General features: G+C 41.5%; 1 protein-coding gene across 2 annotated transcripts in view; it reads right to left on the bottom strand.

Moving 5' to 3' along the window:
• Positions 1-16,891, bottom strand: part of adgrv1 (adhesion G protein-coupled receptor V1) — a 108,582-nt gene that overhangs the window by 89,149 nt on the left and 2,542 nt on the right. For both annotated transcript variants that reach the window (XM_071482616.1, XM_071482617.1), the window contains exons 2-9: positions 7,162-7,349; positions 6,132-6,281; positions 3,553-3,648; positions 2,244-2,348; positions 1,883-1,996; positions 1,430-1,660; positions 956-1,293; positions 500-770 (exon numbers count right to left, since the gene is read on the bottom strand). In XM_071482616.1, the coding sequence (XP_071338717.1) occupies positions 500-770; positions 956-1,293; positions 1,430-1,660; positions 1,883-1,996; positions 2,244-2,348; positions 3,553-3,648; positions 6,132-6,281; positions 7,162-7,347 (1,491 nt within the window). In that variant the 5' untranslated portion in view covers positions 7,348-7,349. The remainder of the gene's footprint in view (positions 1-499; positions 771-955; positions 1,294-1,429; positions 1,661-1,882; positions 1,997-2,243; positions 2,349-3,552; positions 3,649-6,131; positions 6,282-7,161; positions 7,350-16,891) is intronic.

Below are 16,891 nucleotides of genomic sequence, written 5' to 3'. Positions count from 1 at the left end.
GATGTTGTTCTGGCGTATGTGTTTGTATGTGACCAAAGCAAAGTTTGTTTGCGTCTCATCTCATGCCTTGAACATAAACAAGACTTAGATCTGCCCACTGCTTTCACACATAGCCAAGAGACTTGGACAAAGATGGAAGCTATAACCACGCTTTCTAAAAAAAAACACGCAGACACCACACACAGAGTGTGCCTGCTGTTTCCGCTTTGTTTTGATTCAACCACATTAAGGGAACACCCACAGAGCAAAGTGACACAGAGAGGTTGACTTTTACAAAATGTGCCAAGTTTGCCACTGTAGCTTACAGTAGGTCACACACAAACACACACACATGCATAACAGACGCGCATCTGGAGGATATGTTCCCTAACAAGTGCAGCCATTTGTCTCTCTGTCATCAACCATTATGGCAACAGTGAGCAACCATAAGTAAATAAATAAATGAATGAATGAATAAATAAATGAATACTGGTTTATAAAAGACCCCCTTTGCACTAACCTCCATGGGTTCATCAAGCTCTGCATTTCCAGTTACAGTATTAGGCAGCAGTTTGAGGACGAAGGCCTCTGCTTCTTCAGGCTGATCATCTGCCACAATGTTTATTGGAATCACGGTGGTCACCTGACCAGCAGCAAATTTCACTATCCCCTCCACAGGCCCCAAGTCATCTGAAACTGGGGAGCGATCACTGGAGTTTCTACTGATGGACCAGTTGGCGGACACGGCACCATAGCTGCCTCCATTTCTTACAATAATGATGCCATCAAATCTGTGGGAGGGACAATCTTGGATATAATTTCTCTATAAGTTCTCTTTTTATTATTTATTATACAACCTTTGCACTTTAGAAAGTATATCCATTACATAATAGCTGTTAAAGAAATTATAGCATCCATCCACTTGTATATACTGTATATGTCATTACAGTTTCCTCATTACTCATAAGTTATCCACCTTTGTGTCAGATCTTCATTGATGCTGATTGGCTGAATGACTGCACTGCTGCTGATTGACAGGACACCATAAGGCTTATCATTGGGTTCGATGGTCACCAGCACAGCATTAGGTGACACTAGCACAGCATCTCCTTGGATGGTCTCTTCCAGCAGGACCAGATGGAAGGATTCTGCAATTTCTGGCACGATGTCATCAATGATGTTCAACAGCAGGCTTGTCTTGTAGACAAATGGAGGGAATGTAACTGTTCTGACTGGCTGCAGGTCGAGGAAATCCACAGCTGGTGTGGCGCTGCCCAGTCCTTCACTACTCACCACCATGTAATCTACAGAGACCTAAAGACAGTATTGCCCAGTGTTTTATATACATTTGTCTAATGCTTCCTGTACTGAAGATATATAATTAGAGATTGTGCCCAATGTTTTTAACAGGCAAAGGTCTAAACAAATAACTGGATTGATAGAAAGGAACCTCAGTGTCAACGGAGCCGATGAGTGGCCCATCTTCAGTTAGCCGACCTCGGGTCACATTGAGGGCGATGACTCCAGCAGACTCTGGTACTGCCATGATAGAGTGAGAGAACCGCAGTGGACTGTCATTACGGCGGATTCTCAGCTGAACACTGCTGGCGTTGGGCCTGAGGAGGGCTCCTCCCGCCACACCCGTTAGCCTGACTGAAAACACCTCATCATCCTCTGGAATCTGGTCCACAGAGAAGGGAAGCACATTCATATTCATATACTCTGAAATTTTGATCTTTAATTTTGATCTTTTTACTTTTTCCCAAATATGTTATCCTTCCAAGCTCTGTCAAGCCAAATAATCAAATTGGCAAAGTCTATGGAGAGACAGGTGGAAACAACCTAATCCATATATGTGACATGCAGGTGGTTTAAATGGTGCAGTGAAGAGCCTGTTCAATACCTGGTCATCCTTGATGAGGATACTGAAGTGCACTACAGCCTGTCCTACAGGGATGGTTATGTTCCCTCTGTCTGGACTGAGATCCTCAATGGCAGGATTGGGACCTTCAGAGATCTGATCAGGAGAAGTCATAGTGAAGTTAATACTTTGGCACACACATGTACTGTATTGTAAGTTGATTTTCATTTATCATTTAAAGACTGCATATAAATAATGCAATTATTTATCATGAAACTGCACATAATCGAATAATTACACATTACTGACTGGATCTAAATTCTCCAAACTCTATTTTTAGCCAGTGGGATAAACATACTACAAGTACAGTCTCTTGCTGGTTTTATGTACATTGCCCTCTCACCTCAAAATTCACAGTCACAGTCCCATATGTTCCCTTCTCTCTAATTAGGGTGAGAGGCACATAATGATTCCTTCTTCTGGGTTCATCAACTACAATCTCTTCAGTCTGAGATGAAGAGGGTGAGAGAGACAAAACACACAAACAGAAGCCCAGTCAGGTCAGTTTAATCAGTTTCAACACAGTCTCTCACTTGTAATTAGAATCAACCAAATTATGAAACAAAGCAAAATGTCATTTTTGAACCGGACAGTACAAGTGAGATGAATGTTTCCTTACCGACAGATCCTTATCAAGTACAGCCAACTGAAAGCAACATTTCATTTAATTTGAGTCATCTGAATTTCAGTGTTATCAATTTTGGAACTGCTACACATTTAAAACACACTTATCATTTAGATAAAAGTGAATAGTGCTATTTCTAATCTCTGAATGAAATAAATTGAATTGAAAAAGAGACAAAGGAAAGTGAGAGCAGGGATAAAGCTGTACTCCTACTTCTATAGTTACATGGAATGAGGCAAAAATCACATTCAATCTCACTGTATTTGCAAGTCATAATCAAGCTTGAAAATTTGAAATTAAATCTGCTTTTGCTTTTTATTTGTAATTTAAGTTCTAATTTTCATGACCAAAGAAATTTAAAAGAATGCAAAAAAAAAAGCAAAAAAAACAAACAAACAAAAAACAGGAATTAATTTAGTACATAAAACACAATTAACATAAACATCCTCCCTGAGGCCAGGAGCCCTTTATTGATTTGAAGCAAGCCAAATCCTTATCCTGCATATGAGCCCATCTGGGGGTTGTAGGACAAACAGTTCCCAACATACCACAGCTACCATAGAAACGCTATAAACTCCCACTGATAGGTTAATCCAGGGAGTGTTGTGGTTTTAATTACCCCTGGAAACCCACTACCACTAGATGGTCACTTCTCCCAGAACCACGATACTGGCATAATTGAGCCCCTCTCTGCAGTTCCCAATTACTCAACCCGAAGAGCCTTACTTTGTCCTGTAACGTCAGTGGGCTCCATTTTCATAAATATGGTCACAAACACAACTGAATATCCATATTGCAATTGCAGTTTTGGCCTTGTGATTGTTCTTTCTTTTATTATTATGCCCACAAAGATTGTGTGTTTTGGTGATAATGGTGGTAGTTACACAATGATACCATGTGACTAACTCTGACAAAGTGCTGTCGATTGAATTAGACACAGCTAGAAATTAGAAGTGATGAGCTGCAATGAATGACACAAAGTAAATGAGCAAATGAAGACAAGGTGAATGCAAAAGGGTTTTCTTACTGAGTTGAAGGCAATGATTCCAAAGGCATTGTCATTGGACAGGATGGTGATAGTTGCCTTGTTTGGTGTCCCCAGTCTCACGCCATTGGAGGAACTCTGGAAAATGGGAAGAACTGAAATGGTTAGATAAAAACAGGCTAAATACACCCTATGTACCTTTACACATCTTAACCTCCCCCGACACTCGTGCTTGTGAAAAACCAGAACGCCTGCTGTATTCACTGTCTTCACTTAATTCTTGTGCTCCCACTGAGAGGCCATGGTGAGAAGGCACAAAGACAGGAAGTACTGGTCTCAGCCCAGTTGATATGTCAGGTTAGCTCACAGTGGGACACCTCTTGGGACTTGTGCTGTGCTCTGTGAATCGGCACTAAGACCTAACAAACTTAACATCTCAGTGTGATTAAAATCACACAGCAACTCCACGAGGCTTACACTGAGTTTTTAACAACCTGTGATCTGTGCGAGGAGGGTTTTCCTTTTTCTGAACCCTGTTAAAGAGAAAGACCACAGCCTTGTTATTTGGTGTAACTTTCCAAGGTTTCCATTAGTGAGCTTACCAATGTTTTCACAAGCATGTAATGGACCAACTCTGCTGACAACCACCATGTCTGAGCTCAAGTGCTCAGGCTTCTACCAAAACTGCCAAAATCCCTTTGTAACATAAAATGATAAAGTAGCAAAACCACTGTATCTGTCTGTGTGTGTGTGTGTGTGTGTGTGTGTGTGTGTGTGTGTGTGTGTGTGTGTGTGTGTGTGTGTGTGTGTGTGTGTGTTTGTTTTGCATGTTAGGTGAGAGCAAGCAAAGGAGAAACAAGAAAGTGCTTAGGCCTCTTGCATTCATCCCTCTATTCAAACAGGGCTTTTCCCAGCTGTAACAGAGCTTTCTTTCCGCTGCGGAGCTCTTGTAGTGGTCAGCTCACAGACACAGAATCCACACGCTTCCACAAAGCCAAGCCACTGGAAAAGCCAGGAATCTGAAAACACCCATATGCATACTCATGTCTGCTGAACTACATAAACATACTCAACTATACAGTGACTCACACACACACACATACACACACACACACAGATTGGCTACCTAAACAGCTTTATTATAAACATATAGCACTTCCTAATATCCCACAGTAAACTGTCTGTTTCAGCCTTCTGTTCCTGCACAGTGTTGGTAGGCTGCACCTGCTTGGGACCACCACAATTCTACACTACTTCTGTACAAGTTTTGTCCTGTCAGACTCATTTCTAACTAAGTTGGTACAATATTTTCTATTGAAACAGATTTTACAGATTCAGCTGTCATAAATGATAGATGTACCCTTTACTTCTTCCTTGTTCTTGATCTATGACACCCCTGGATGCCACCCCTTGTAGTGCACATTTATCATCCAAACAGTCCTTCAGTAAACTGATAGGGTAGCATTTGGCCAAAAGCTTTGTCTCCACTGTAGTGTAAACAGAACGGCTAAGTGGGCCTCATGCGGTCTTTCACTCTTGTAGCACGCTAAATACGGAATTGTGCAACTGGATTTTAACCAGATGGCACAAAAATGCAGAATCTAATTGAAAATGTTGTGAAGAAAGTCTCTCTTGCGGACAGCTGTTCAGAGTTTTTGTTGTTTTGTAAATATATATACAAAGCTGACAGTCACAATGACCTTTGTCTTAGGTCTTTTAGTGAGGGATAATACAGGCAGACAGAAAGACCAGGCCCCCCTAGCTCATCAATCACACTTGACAGCGAAAGGTTATATGAAACCATGGAGATAGTCTCTAGGTGTAAGGCATCCTGATCTGTGATTGTAATTCTTTTGACAAGGATTTACAGTGTGCCTAACGCTAAGCCATCAAACATCATTTTCAAAATTTTAAATATCTACGTCCTGTGCAAGACTATACCAAAAGCATAACATGCTGAAAAAGTAATCTCTGCAAATCACATCCATTTTGCAATTTGCACCTTCTGATGATATGGTGCATTTGGTTGTCAGCAAAAAAGTTTCAAAACGCATGAAAAGATGTTACTGCACTTTCCAATCCATTCATTCATTGTAACAGACTGAGCTTTCATCTATTATAGTGTGTCACTTGCAATGGTGAACACACAATATATATAGAAATGAAATCCACAGAGCGGACATGCCCATCGAAGTCAATGGGGACAGTGAAAGAGAGAATTACTTTAATCTAATGTGTGGTGAAGCAGTGGCTGTCAAAGTTAGTTTCTTTTCACAAAGGTGTCTTTTAGTGGGGAACCTCAGAGGCGCACACAACATTTGGCCCCACCCACGCCAGTCCTGGAAAAGTCCTATGGAGCACACACATCAAAGGCCCTGCAGCTGGGAGCCTCCCAGGGCTTACTATGTGACACCCCGACTCACTATTGCTTAGTAGCTGGGGTTAGGGTTTAAGATGGTCAGGAGCAGAATAAGAACAGTGGGACTTTGAGGAAAAAATCTCACCGCTCAAGAGGGGAAAGAGGTAGGAAGAGGGAGTCATCATTAATCCACAAACAGATATTCGGCGCACAGGGACACAAACACACATATAAACTTGAATGCAAAACAATGGGCCTTTACCTGTAGTTCAAGGTTGAAGGTAAAAGTCTCATCGGCTTCGGGCAAGTTGTCATCTTTCACAGCAATGAAGATAGTCTTACTGGACTCAGTGGACAGCAGAAAGGCTGCAGCATTAATGGCTTCAAAGTCCCCTGTGTCAACTCCCTCTAGCTAGGAGAAATTAGCAAATATAAAATTGTATCATTCACCATTTCACCAAAGTAAGATACCTGATTCTTTGTGTATTTCCTGTTTGATTGGGATACTTCCTGCATTCATTTGAAGGTATAAAATGGAGAGAAACAGGAAAGGCACAAAAGAGTTGGAGACAACTTGGTACAATGCACCAAAAACGGGTTTGAATCCAGGATGTTGCAGGTACATGATGTGTGCCTTAGACCACAAAGTCAATGGGATGACTAAGGCTTGATGTTTTTGCCTGTTTCTGCTCTTTCCACCAGCAAATTTATTGTGCTCCTGTCTCTTTCCTTCCTTTCAACTGGTGCCTTAATCTGCTTTGCGTTCTTCTTCTGTTTATACCCATTCATTTCCTGCAAGGAAGACTGACATTATAGTATTTAATTAACTCCTAAGGCGGCCCAGGTATAATAGTTAATGTAAGAAAAAAGTATGGTAAAGATATCAAGAGTCATAGGAAACTCCCAACCACACTCCATTGCATGGCCAGCTCGCCTTTCCAGACACCAACTGTGAGCAGCTGACACAGGCCCCTATGTGGAGGACATAAAGCCACAACCCATTCTCTGATTTCCAAGAAATTTTCTTTGGATACACTAGGTGTTAGATGTTATGCCACTGTTTGCCCTAGAAAAAGAATCACTGATTCTCCCCTTCACTGAACACAGAAGTGTCAGCCCAGCAACAAAGCAAGGTGACTGATTTTTCTTTGCATTACATGATGTAGTATGTGATGTTTCATGGTGTTGGGTGGCTCTGTTTGGTTACAGACATAATATCATAGGTGAATTGAAAGGTTGCTGAGGACTGATAGACAATATACTATCAATGATGAGCTTGTCCCATGTCCTACCAGAACCAAAGCCGTCACATTGACCGGGTCTCCCACTCTCTCCACAACCAGCCGGACCACAGCTGTGCTGCTCTCGTTGACAACAAAGTGAGTCTGCCCCAGGAACCGCAGTGTGGCTGACTCAGACGTAGTGCCAGGGATGGACAGAGCCAGAATCAACCCAGCTAGCAGGAGGACAGGGAGCATTCCTAAGAAAATGGGAAAACATAAGGAGGAATTTTTTTTTTTTTAAATGAAGGAAAGATAGACATAATATACATATTGAAATAAAGCAGAGGGCAATATGGGTATATTTTGATGAGTTTTATAAATTAACAAAGTTACAGCCAATTAAAGTTTTAGTGAATATGAAGTGAAGTATATATACAGTTAGTTACAGATTAAAACTAATATAATCTAATATAATCTACAGACAACATTGAGTGGCCTGATGTTCAGAAGGACTGACTTTTGAAAATGTGCAGCCGGGCTGGCTGGCAGGCTTGCTGGCCATTGTGGTCTAAGTGATTCATAACATTATTCTGTAATTCCAGCAGCTGTTGTCATAACTGCTAAAGCAGTTGTTGTTAAGTTTATTATTATTCTTTACCACATGAATTTAATGTAATACAAGAATAAATGTGATCAATCAAAGTACTTTCAGTATTTCAGCATACAGCTTCAGACAGTCTCCTGTGCAATTCTGCTTTGCCAACACTCTCCTCTCTTCTCTCTTTCTCTGATGATCTTTTCTGCTCTCCTGCCTCCTCCAATCAACCTCATTTCTCAATTTGTCCCTTCTACATTTCTGTCCTCCACTTCTCCTCTCCTGCCCACTTGTCTCCTCTCCTCTCTTCCATCCACTCTTGCTCAGCTCTCTCACCCATAATAATCCTAAAACTGGATGCGGCTGCTGAGACAGTTGTCATGGTTAGCACAACAAAACAACACAGCATGACAAGTGGGGTGGAGCCATCTTAAAGTTAAATTGTGGCCACTCTGTCCTGCCTTTCCCTCCCAGCTGCCTTTTACCCATCCCATTCATGATCTGCACCACGCAGCCTTGCCAAGAGTATGAACACGTAAGGTCTTTAAAAAAAAATATTTGCTCTTAATTACAAGGTTCAAAAAGAACATCAGCAGCTACGGTGGATGAAGTCATGCTGTTTGGTTCTGTTTTCATTCGCAGAAATCATTTAGGAAAGTTGGACATTGAAAATATCCCATTTTTCAAATGTTCCATTGCTGTTATATCAATCTGAGTTATTCTCAGTATTGGCAAGATTTTAAATAGCAACCATCCATCAATCAGTTTGACAGCTTAGAGAGGAGAATAAGACACTGCATCAGCATTAGAAGCTGTTGGTTGACAGATACAGTCAGTCAGTTGATACAGATGTGAATGTGTGTGACAGAGAGACAGTGTATGCATTTGTGTGAGAGTTTTTGTGATGTCATGTGTGCGTGTGTGTGTGCATGCATGTGTGCGTGTGTGCATGTGCCACACAAATGCCAGCAATGGAGAGATTGCTGGGAAATCCATCAAAAAAGGATTTAGAGCTGGTGGGTAGCGGAGCTGGACAGTGCGGAACAGAGGGGAGACCAAGGGGGAAGAGAGGTGAGTGTGTCGCTGGACAATGTGGGGCCAGGGTTAAATAAATCCTGTTATTCGCTCTGCTCTCTCTCCTGGGGTTGGGAACTTCCTGAATCACTGACTGAGAGCTTGAGTGAAAAGCTATAAATCCTCTTTCTTGCACCATCTCACTGACACTGCCTTCCACAGTAATAGTCTACGCTAGTGTCTAGTTGACACTAATGGGTAACAGTGCACCTTAGGGTACATGCAGTCTGGACATCTGCTTGTATATTTGCCTGCACAATTGAGTTACATTGGACGGTTAAGGCAATGGCAATGTCTGTTATAGTTATGGCAATACCTTATTCACCACAGCTTTCAAACTTTACTAAAAATCATCACAATTTTATCAGGTAGAATAGGACATTTATAATTTAATCTCAGTCTCTCCGTGTCATCCCTGCTTTCAGTTTTCAGAACAAAAGCTCTAACTTCTCTCAGGCTATTTCTTCAGCAAATCTTTGTGCTTCAAAACCCCACTCCCAAACTTCCAAATGATTTCCTAGCATCACTTAGACCACAATCTTTTAGATGGATGGTAGCAAGCATCCAACCCTCTAACCTCCTAACCCCCTACTCCAAAACAGAGGGGTGGTCCCTTTCGCATCCATTGACCCAGATGCTGCCTTCAAAGGGTTTCATACACAGCAGATGCTGTGTGGATGGCACAGGTCTGTTTTATAAGAGGCAAGGCACTTTTTGTGCTGGCATCATGCATTGTGCCAACCCTGACCCCGGGGGTTACAGGGAGACCAAGGATCTGTCTGTCACAGCAAAAGGCAGCATGGAGTGCCTGGCGCAGACCTCTGACATTGATAAGGCTGGGAGTCAGAGTCCATGTAGAGAGGTGCAAAGAGACACAGTCACGTGTGTGCGCACACACACACACAGCATATACATCCAAAATGCAAGGTCTCAATGCTCAGTTAGACAGCTGGGTGACAGGCCAGGACACTGGAGAGCTCTGAAATGCATGAAAACACGCTGTCCATCACAAATATCCTCGGCCAAGGGAACAGAAAATGATGGCTGGGGCCAGGACTCTGGGACCTGGCGCCCTAACAAGCCACAGACAACACCACAACTGAAGAGACTTCACATTCTGAACATCCAAAATTGCTTTTATTGACTTATTCTGTGATTCCAACCTCAGTCAGCTGACTCTTCTTTTCTATTGCATTACTTTATTTCACAAAGTAAGTGAGTTATTTTCACAAAGTAATAACCAATAACCAATAAATATATATTATCCACTAGATATAGTATTGGCTAAATATGTGAAGCACATCATTATGTTCATCCACTGCAGAACAATAATGCATTGTCAAATGTTCTCTTTAATTAGTCATCAAGCTCAAATGAAAATTAACCTTTGGTCTGGAACAATCCTGAATCATTCTTCACAAACAATAAGGTACAAATTCCTAAAGCTGTAGTTTAAATCGGATTATTATCTAGTTAAGCCTTGACCTTGAACCTGCTTTCAACATAACCATTTTTGTCCAGTACTTAATACTTCCAGCCAACGTCTCTTTTTCTTTTCAATATGCAGAGTCATTTAGAATTATGGTTCTCTTGCACAAGCAGACTTTGTGCGTGCCAGGAAAGTTTCTTAGTCTTGGGCACTGAGCTACAACTGTGTCTTTAAGTCCACTCATTTTATCCGGTAAGCTCAGATCAAAGGTAGAGGCAATAGTGCCTAGGCAACGCACATACACACATGCAAATGTACACACAAACACACGTATAGTACATGTTGAGTATCCCATCAGTATCCACTTGCAATTACTCACACCTCTCTATCTGCTGATCTCTCTCTGTCACATATCTTATCACTTAGTTCTTCTTGGGAGACAAACTTGTTTTCCTGTATCTCTGTGACAGATAGGCGGCTTTCTCTGCAAGCTCAAACATGATAAGCACTATGGCCAGTCACAGTGATAATACCAGTGCTGGTGGTTTGACCCCATCACCTGTCAGTCCCTCTGGTGTTAGGAGCGTCTTCACAAAAACTGTTGCATTGGCTCCCTTGTGGACACACCACACACACTCACACATACATACACACACACATTCACTCACTCACTGATCTACTGGATATCTCTGTCAGAGGTGCCGAGGAGGTGTCTGGTTGCAGGGCTGCTCCTGGGGTCAGTGCACGCTGCTGATGCCTCTATGGTTTCTCCTGACAGTGGCCTCTGTGCCGTAATCTTTAGCATCAATTATTCACTGCATGCCTAAGACTTCACAGTCGGAGGATGGTAGTAAGCGTGACACTGCAGGATTCACGGAATTGAACGTGTCATGTGCCGTCTGCGTTGAATGAGGTGATTAGGTAGCTGACATAAGTTTACGTGAGCACAAATGTGTCAGGTTTGACAGTGAGTGAATTTAAATTTTCTCTTTTTAACAATGAAATCTGTTTGAATTCTTTGTCTTATTAAATACAGTATCTGTTATCAATTTTTGCCAGAGTTGTCTCAAAGAAAAAAAAAAGCTTTTAAAAGTGGAAAGCAATACTCTTACTTTCTTTTTGGTAGAGGGTGAGTGGGATAACAGTCTATTGAATTTTAATCAAGGGCTTTCCCATGCGGCATCCCTGCCCTGAGGCTTCCCTGGTCCTGAGACGCCCTTGGTAAAGAGCATGTGGTTATATCTGGCAGTTAGTTACATGCACACACATATACACACACACAGAACGTGATCTTCAGTTGTCAGACACTGGGAGGCCCGCAGTGGGATCTCATTCATCAATCTTACAGTTCTGGTCGGTGATCTGGAGTCAGTCTGGCCACAGAAAGAAACTGCTCTGTCATTAACATCAACTAATATAACAGTGTTCCTGGAATGTTTGTGTGTCTCCTCAGTACAAATTCACACTAAAAACCGACCACACAAACTGACAGATAAACAGATAAGTACACAGCAACACACGCACAGACAGATGGTGTGGTAACCAGAAAGGCATACAGAAAGGAGTGATAATGAGCCTTCAAGCATATCAGTCTGCATTTATGTAGAATGTAAGGGATCACTGCTAAGCCAATCCTATAGGGTTGCTAACACACTGGAAAATGGAAGTGCCCTGTGGTTGAATGGCCGGGTTATTATTCAGAGGTCAGACTAATTCTGAAAAATGCCTAATTTGAGGAGGCAGAGGCAGAGGCAGAGTTCGCTCAAAATATCTTGAAATAGAATTAATTAAAAAAATACCAAACAAAAAATACAATAAAATAAAACCTAATAATAATACTATTGTGTCATTTCATGCGTACAAACAAAAATGTTTCTCTTTTCATAGAATGGCTGCTGTATTAGTTCAGTTTATATTGAAAACTAAAAATAGTCTCGGGCTATGCGTTGGGCCCAAAACCACAGTGCCTCCTTTGCTCTGTTTATTGGATTGTTTTCTGTTTGAGCTGCACACCACGCTTAGCGATGCCACCAGCCGAATGTGAGTCGGGCCCTACCTCAGAAACCACCCACCGTCCGTTCTCAGCCCGACGTAGCCGCCGCTGCCATACCCGGTCAACTCACATAAGCCCATAATTGCACTTCACATGTAGTTTCTGCCTCTGGTATTTTTAGATCAGTGAATGTTCTCGCCATACAGAGAAGTTGGGGAAAAGAAATTAAGAAACTTAATAAGCGAGTAGAGCTAAAACATACATCATTAAATCTGACAAAAACTCTGTGTTACTCACTGGGCTTATTTTGGAGAGCTCTAGCCGAAAAACAGAATTCTGTTTATTTTGAGGGTAAAAACAGAAAACCTACCATTAGTCCAACAAGAAGTTGGAGAAAGATTTTGGGGAAATGAGGATGGCAGTGTCCTGAATTGCAGCCAAATTATTCCATTCCACACAAGGGGAACTAGAAAACACTTGAATGAATACCTCTCTAAAGAAAAAAATGCATGAGGTCAGCCTTCCAGCTATTGTCAGACGATACTTTTCAAACCAGGCATTTCTCCTTCTGGGGCAAGAGGCTGCCAATCAAGTGTGCATTTTACTGTGAAAAAAGAAACAGAGAGAGAGGCATTGTCCACACAGCCGTGGTCGGCTGCTCTTAAGTTGAGCAAATGGCATCTCGCATCCCTAACTAAAAACAAGAGTTTTTTTTCTTCTTCTTAGGAAATAGTGGGAAAGAAGGTATATAGAAAAAGGAAAGTGGTTCCAATTGAGTAGGAACCAGTGCATGAGCAATTTAGAGCGTCTTCCAGTTTGAGCATTGGCTGACTGATTAGTTTGTATGACACACAGAGATGGAGGCAGACAGAAAAGCACTTTCAGGGGATTAAACAAGGTTGTGCTCTCCACAGCCTTGTAGACCAAAGGGCCAAATTAGAAAGGGTATTACTTCATTGCATGTAACTGGTTGGGCCTGGATGAAATGCTAATTGCGTTTCAAAAGAGTTCCCAAAACAGAGAGACAACCCAGAACGGGGGTGTATTTTCATTGGAGACGAAGTGGGACTTTACGATTCACTGACCAGCACACAATTTTAAGGAGCAGGCTTTTGTTCACTCATGCTCCTTTTTGTGTTTTGTGTGCATTTCTAACATTGCCACAGTTCTCTATTCTTTTCTCTCTCCCACTTTTTGGCATGCCAGCCTCCTCTCCAACAGAATCCAAACCATCCTATTCAAACTTTCTCCTTTTCTCTCGGCTCTACTCTATCACTCCTAAACAAGGACACGCACAGCACACACATCCTTGGTACAGTAGGTGTGGGAGAGCCCCTCTTTCAGGCCTTTGCAGCAATGGAAAACCAAGGGCCAGATGGCAGGATTGGGGAGGAAGCAAATCCCTGAACAAGTGTGGTCAACAGATCCTGATTATCATGGAGAAAAATGTAACAAAAACTATTTAAAATGTGCTGCTCATTGCTCACATCAAGCTGGGCATCAAGTTTGTTGTCTCGCCGATTCAAAACCAGCCATTCACACCAGTGTTTGTTACAGAACAGTGAACGTGGGATTAAGCACTTGTAGGTGTGTACATGACATACATGTGTGCGTGGCTTCTGTTGCACACTTTACACAAACATGCTAACCAAACTCAGAGGTATCTTATCTTGGCATTTCAATCTAATGTAAAACATTTGTCCTCTACAGTGTTTCACACAAAGTTGTAGGGTGTGTTTCCTTCTTCCTACAAAGTGATCCTAATCTTTTGAGATGTTTTGGTCAAAAAGATGTAGACTAGTCTATGTATAATGACTGGCATCCAGAGAAAGTGGATGAATACATCTTTTTACAACAATAAACACACCCCACCACATCTCAGCCATGCTCGGATCAACCACCCCCACCTCCTGGAGGAATTCTTCTGCCATGACCAACTACAGTACAATGAGGGAAGTGAGCGATAAACAGAGAAAGACATGAAAAGAAAGAAAGCCGGGCTGGTTTCAAGGACAGAGCAGATTGGAAAGTGGGGGGGTGGGGGGTGACCTACATCAACAGGTTTATGTTTTAAATAGGCACCCTGACACTTTTTCTCTCTCCCACTCTTTCTCATTTTCGCTCTCTCTCACACACACACACATGCACACAAAGACCCTCGCGAGAAGCAAAGGGCGTACTAACAAAGAAGGAAGGGTATAGGGATGGATGGCCATGATGTCCTTCCAGCATGACCCACTCAACATATCTAAATTAAGACAGGAAGTGGGGGGCACTATGGGATGTGTTCCACGTGGCTCCCTCAAAAACATCCAGGCACAGGGTAAAACTCAAGGATTTATGGCCAGACAGAGGAAACCACGTAGGGGTCTGTGCATTTAAAGAAAGGGATCAGTGAAAAACAACCAGAGTGTGTTCATTTATCAAATTAGGCTGTGCAGCAGGTTTATGTGGGTTTATAGGGATAATAAGCCATTCAACTGTTAGGAAAAAAAAAAAAGAATACGTGCTTTAAACAGTCCTTGAAACTTAATTTAATTTGTACAGAGTCTAGCCAAGCTAATGTGAACCAGAGGACACAGGCTTCCTGAGAGTTCTTTTACTTTTCTTTATGTTTTGATATCCGAGAAAAGGATGTTGCTCTGCGTGCCTCCTGCACAGATTTTCCATGCAGTTTGCAGGTTGATATGAAACATAGCTGCTTTAGTTTAACTGGATTAAATTAAATTACCACAGAATAAAGTGGGCATATTGCAGAAATATTAGAAATTAAATTAATGTTTTACTATTTTTTATGCAGTGTTTTTATTGACAATACTTTATTATTGTAGGACGAACCGGTAGACTCCAGCTGGTTGGAAAGTCTTTCCAAGGCCAACCTATGTGACCTCTTCTAACATCACAAGAGGTCAGAGTTCAAGTTTTATACTCCAGTGGAGATGCTGGGCAGATGTAGAAGGGCTCCTCATTGCCTCTACAGAGCGTGAGATATAACAATAAGCGTGTGTGTATGTGTACATGTGTTTGAGTATGTATGAGTGTGTGATTATGAGAGTTGACAGCGAGGTCATGGCCGAGGGTTCACTGCAGCAACCGTACAAGAATCCTCTCACCGGGAACAATATGCGGTTGGTCAGGCCCACTAAAGAGACCTCAGGATTGTTGGCCACTGATGTCGGCCCACCACTTTCCTGTCCCTCTGCTCCAAGGACAACAACTACTAAAACATGATACTGTCTCCTGTGCATAAGCATGAACTGTCAAATGATTTTTGAAAACAAAGTATTCAAATCCCAGCGAACATTATGAGAGTTCTTTATGACTTAAATTTGCCCATTCACTAAATCTAAAATCAACTTCACCAGGGTTTGCAGACATGGCGGCATCAGACGTGATCATCCCAGTCAAGTTTAAACAACAGGATGATGTGCACACACAGCCAAAGGTCCTGTATTATTAGATTATTTAGTTCAGCAGAAATTGCTGACATACATCAGATTTTACACTTAAACCAAAATTTGTTTCTATTGTATTTGTGGTATAAATCACTTTCTTTTATCCTGTGTTAGTCATTTTCCTGCATTTGTATTTTCTTCTTTGACCTTATAGTATCCTCCCAGTCTCTTCAATGTCTCCTCGTGGAGTTGAGAGCCTTAATTATACTGTCTGCCCACAGCAGTGCCTTTTTTCCCCACATTGGCCAAATATCACATAATCGAGAAGCAATACACTGAAATGACACCAAACACTGACTGAGATGGCTTCAAACTAACTTCTGTTTTGAAATGGCCATCTCTAAACCTCAAAAAAATTAATCTCAGAAAATTAATCTAATAGAAAAAGGTTTAAATGTACAGCCATCAAAAACATCTTAAATTAAAAAGCACCAAAGGCTCATGGTTATGTGTGCATGTGCAAAAACTTTTGTTCTATTTCCCAGTTTGCCTCATGCTTATTTTTTCCCCTATAATATTGTAGTGCATTTAAAAAGCATGGGGAAAACCTGCGCTTGAACAAATGCATGGCAAAGAATCTATTGCTCCAAAAAAATGTCTCGGGAATTTGGATTGATGTTTAAAAAATGTTCACACCTATGGTTCATAAACTCTAATAAGCCTACAGTGAGTCCAGTCAGCTCTCAATATTGTGCCAAAGAAGCAAGTTTGTGGTGTACATCTGGACTGTCCTGCACCAAAGGATTATGAATTGCTCTACTATATGGTTCTTCTCAAGTAGATGGGAATTTAAAAGAGAAGTGGGAAAGTAGGCGCAACATTTTATCCTCTCGAGGTGTGGAAATGAAAACCAGACCATAGCTAATAAGAGGTGTATAGTGGGCAGGTCTGCTGTTTTTTTTTCCTCCCACGTCATGAAAAACGCAATTGCAGAACACTCAATAAGGAAAAGATAACTCCAACCTTTTGTGTTTAATTTACTTGTAAATAACGTGCTGTATGAATAAACAAGAAAATGGTAAGATTCAAAACACATGTCATAAAACAAGCAAAAAACTTGTGTTTCAATATAACTAGTGCAGACAGGTCTTGGAGGTATTATGTAACTTTTGTGGCTCACAAAGAGGATCATGAATATCTGTATATATAGAGAAGCTATCAACCCATGAAAAGTTCTATTTCAACTTTACAAATGTCCTTCATTCCTCAGATAAAGACATCTTTTACAACTCTTGCCCCCAACAGTGATCCTC

This window comes from Trachinotus anak, unplaced genomic scaffold, assembly GCF_046630095.1.
Source record: "Trachinotus anak isolate AG129_WGS33_773 ecotype Australia unplaced genomic scaffold, CSIRO_AGI_Tana_v1 ptg000008l, whole genome shotgun sequence".
NCBI classification, from domain to species: domain Eukaryota; kingdom Metazoa; phylum Chordata; class Actinopteri; order Carangiformes; family Carangidae; genus Trachinotus; species Trachinotus anak.
Note: the sequence above shows the minus strand (reverse complement) of the source record. Positions and strands in the feature narration are given on the sequence as shown.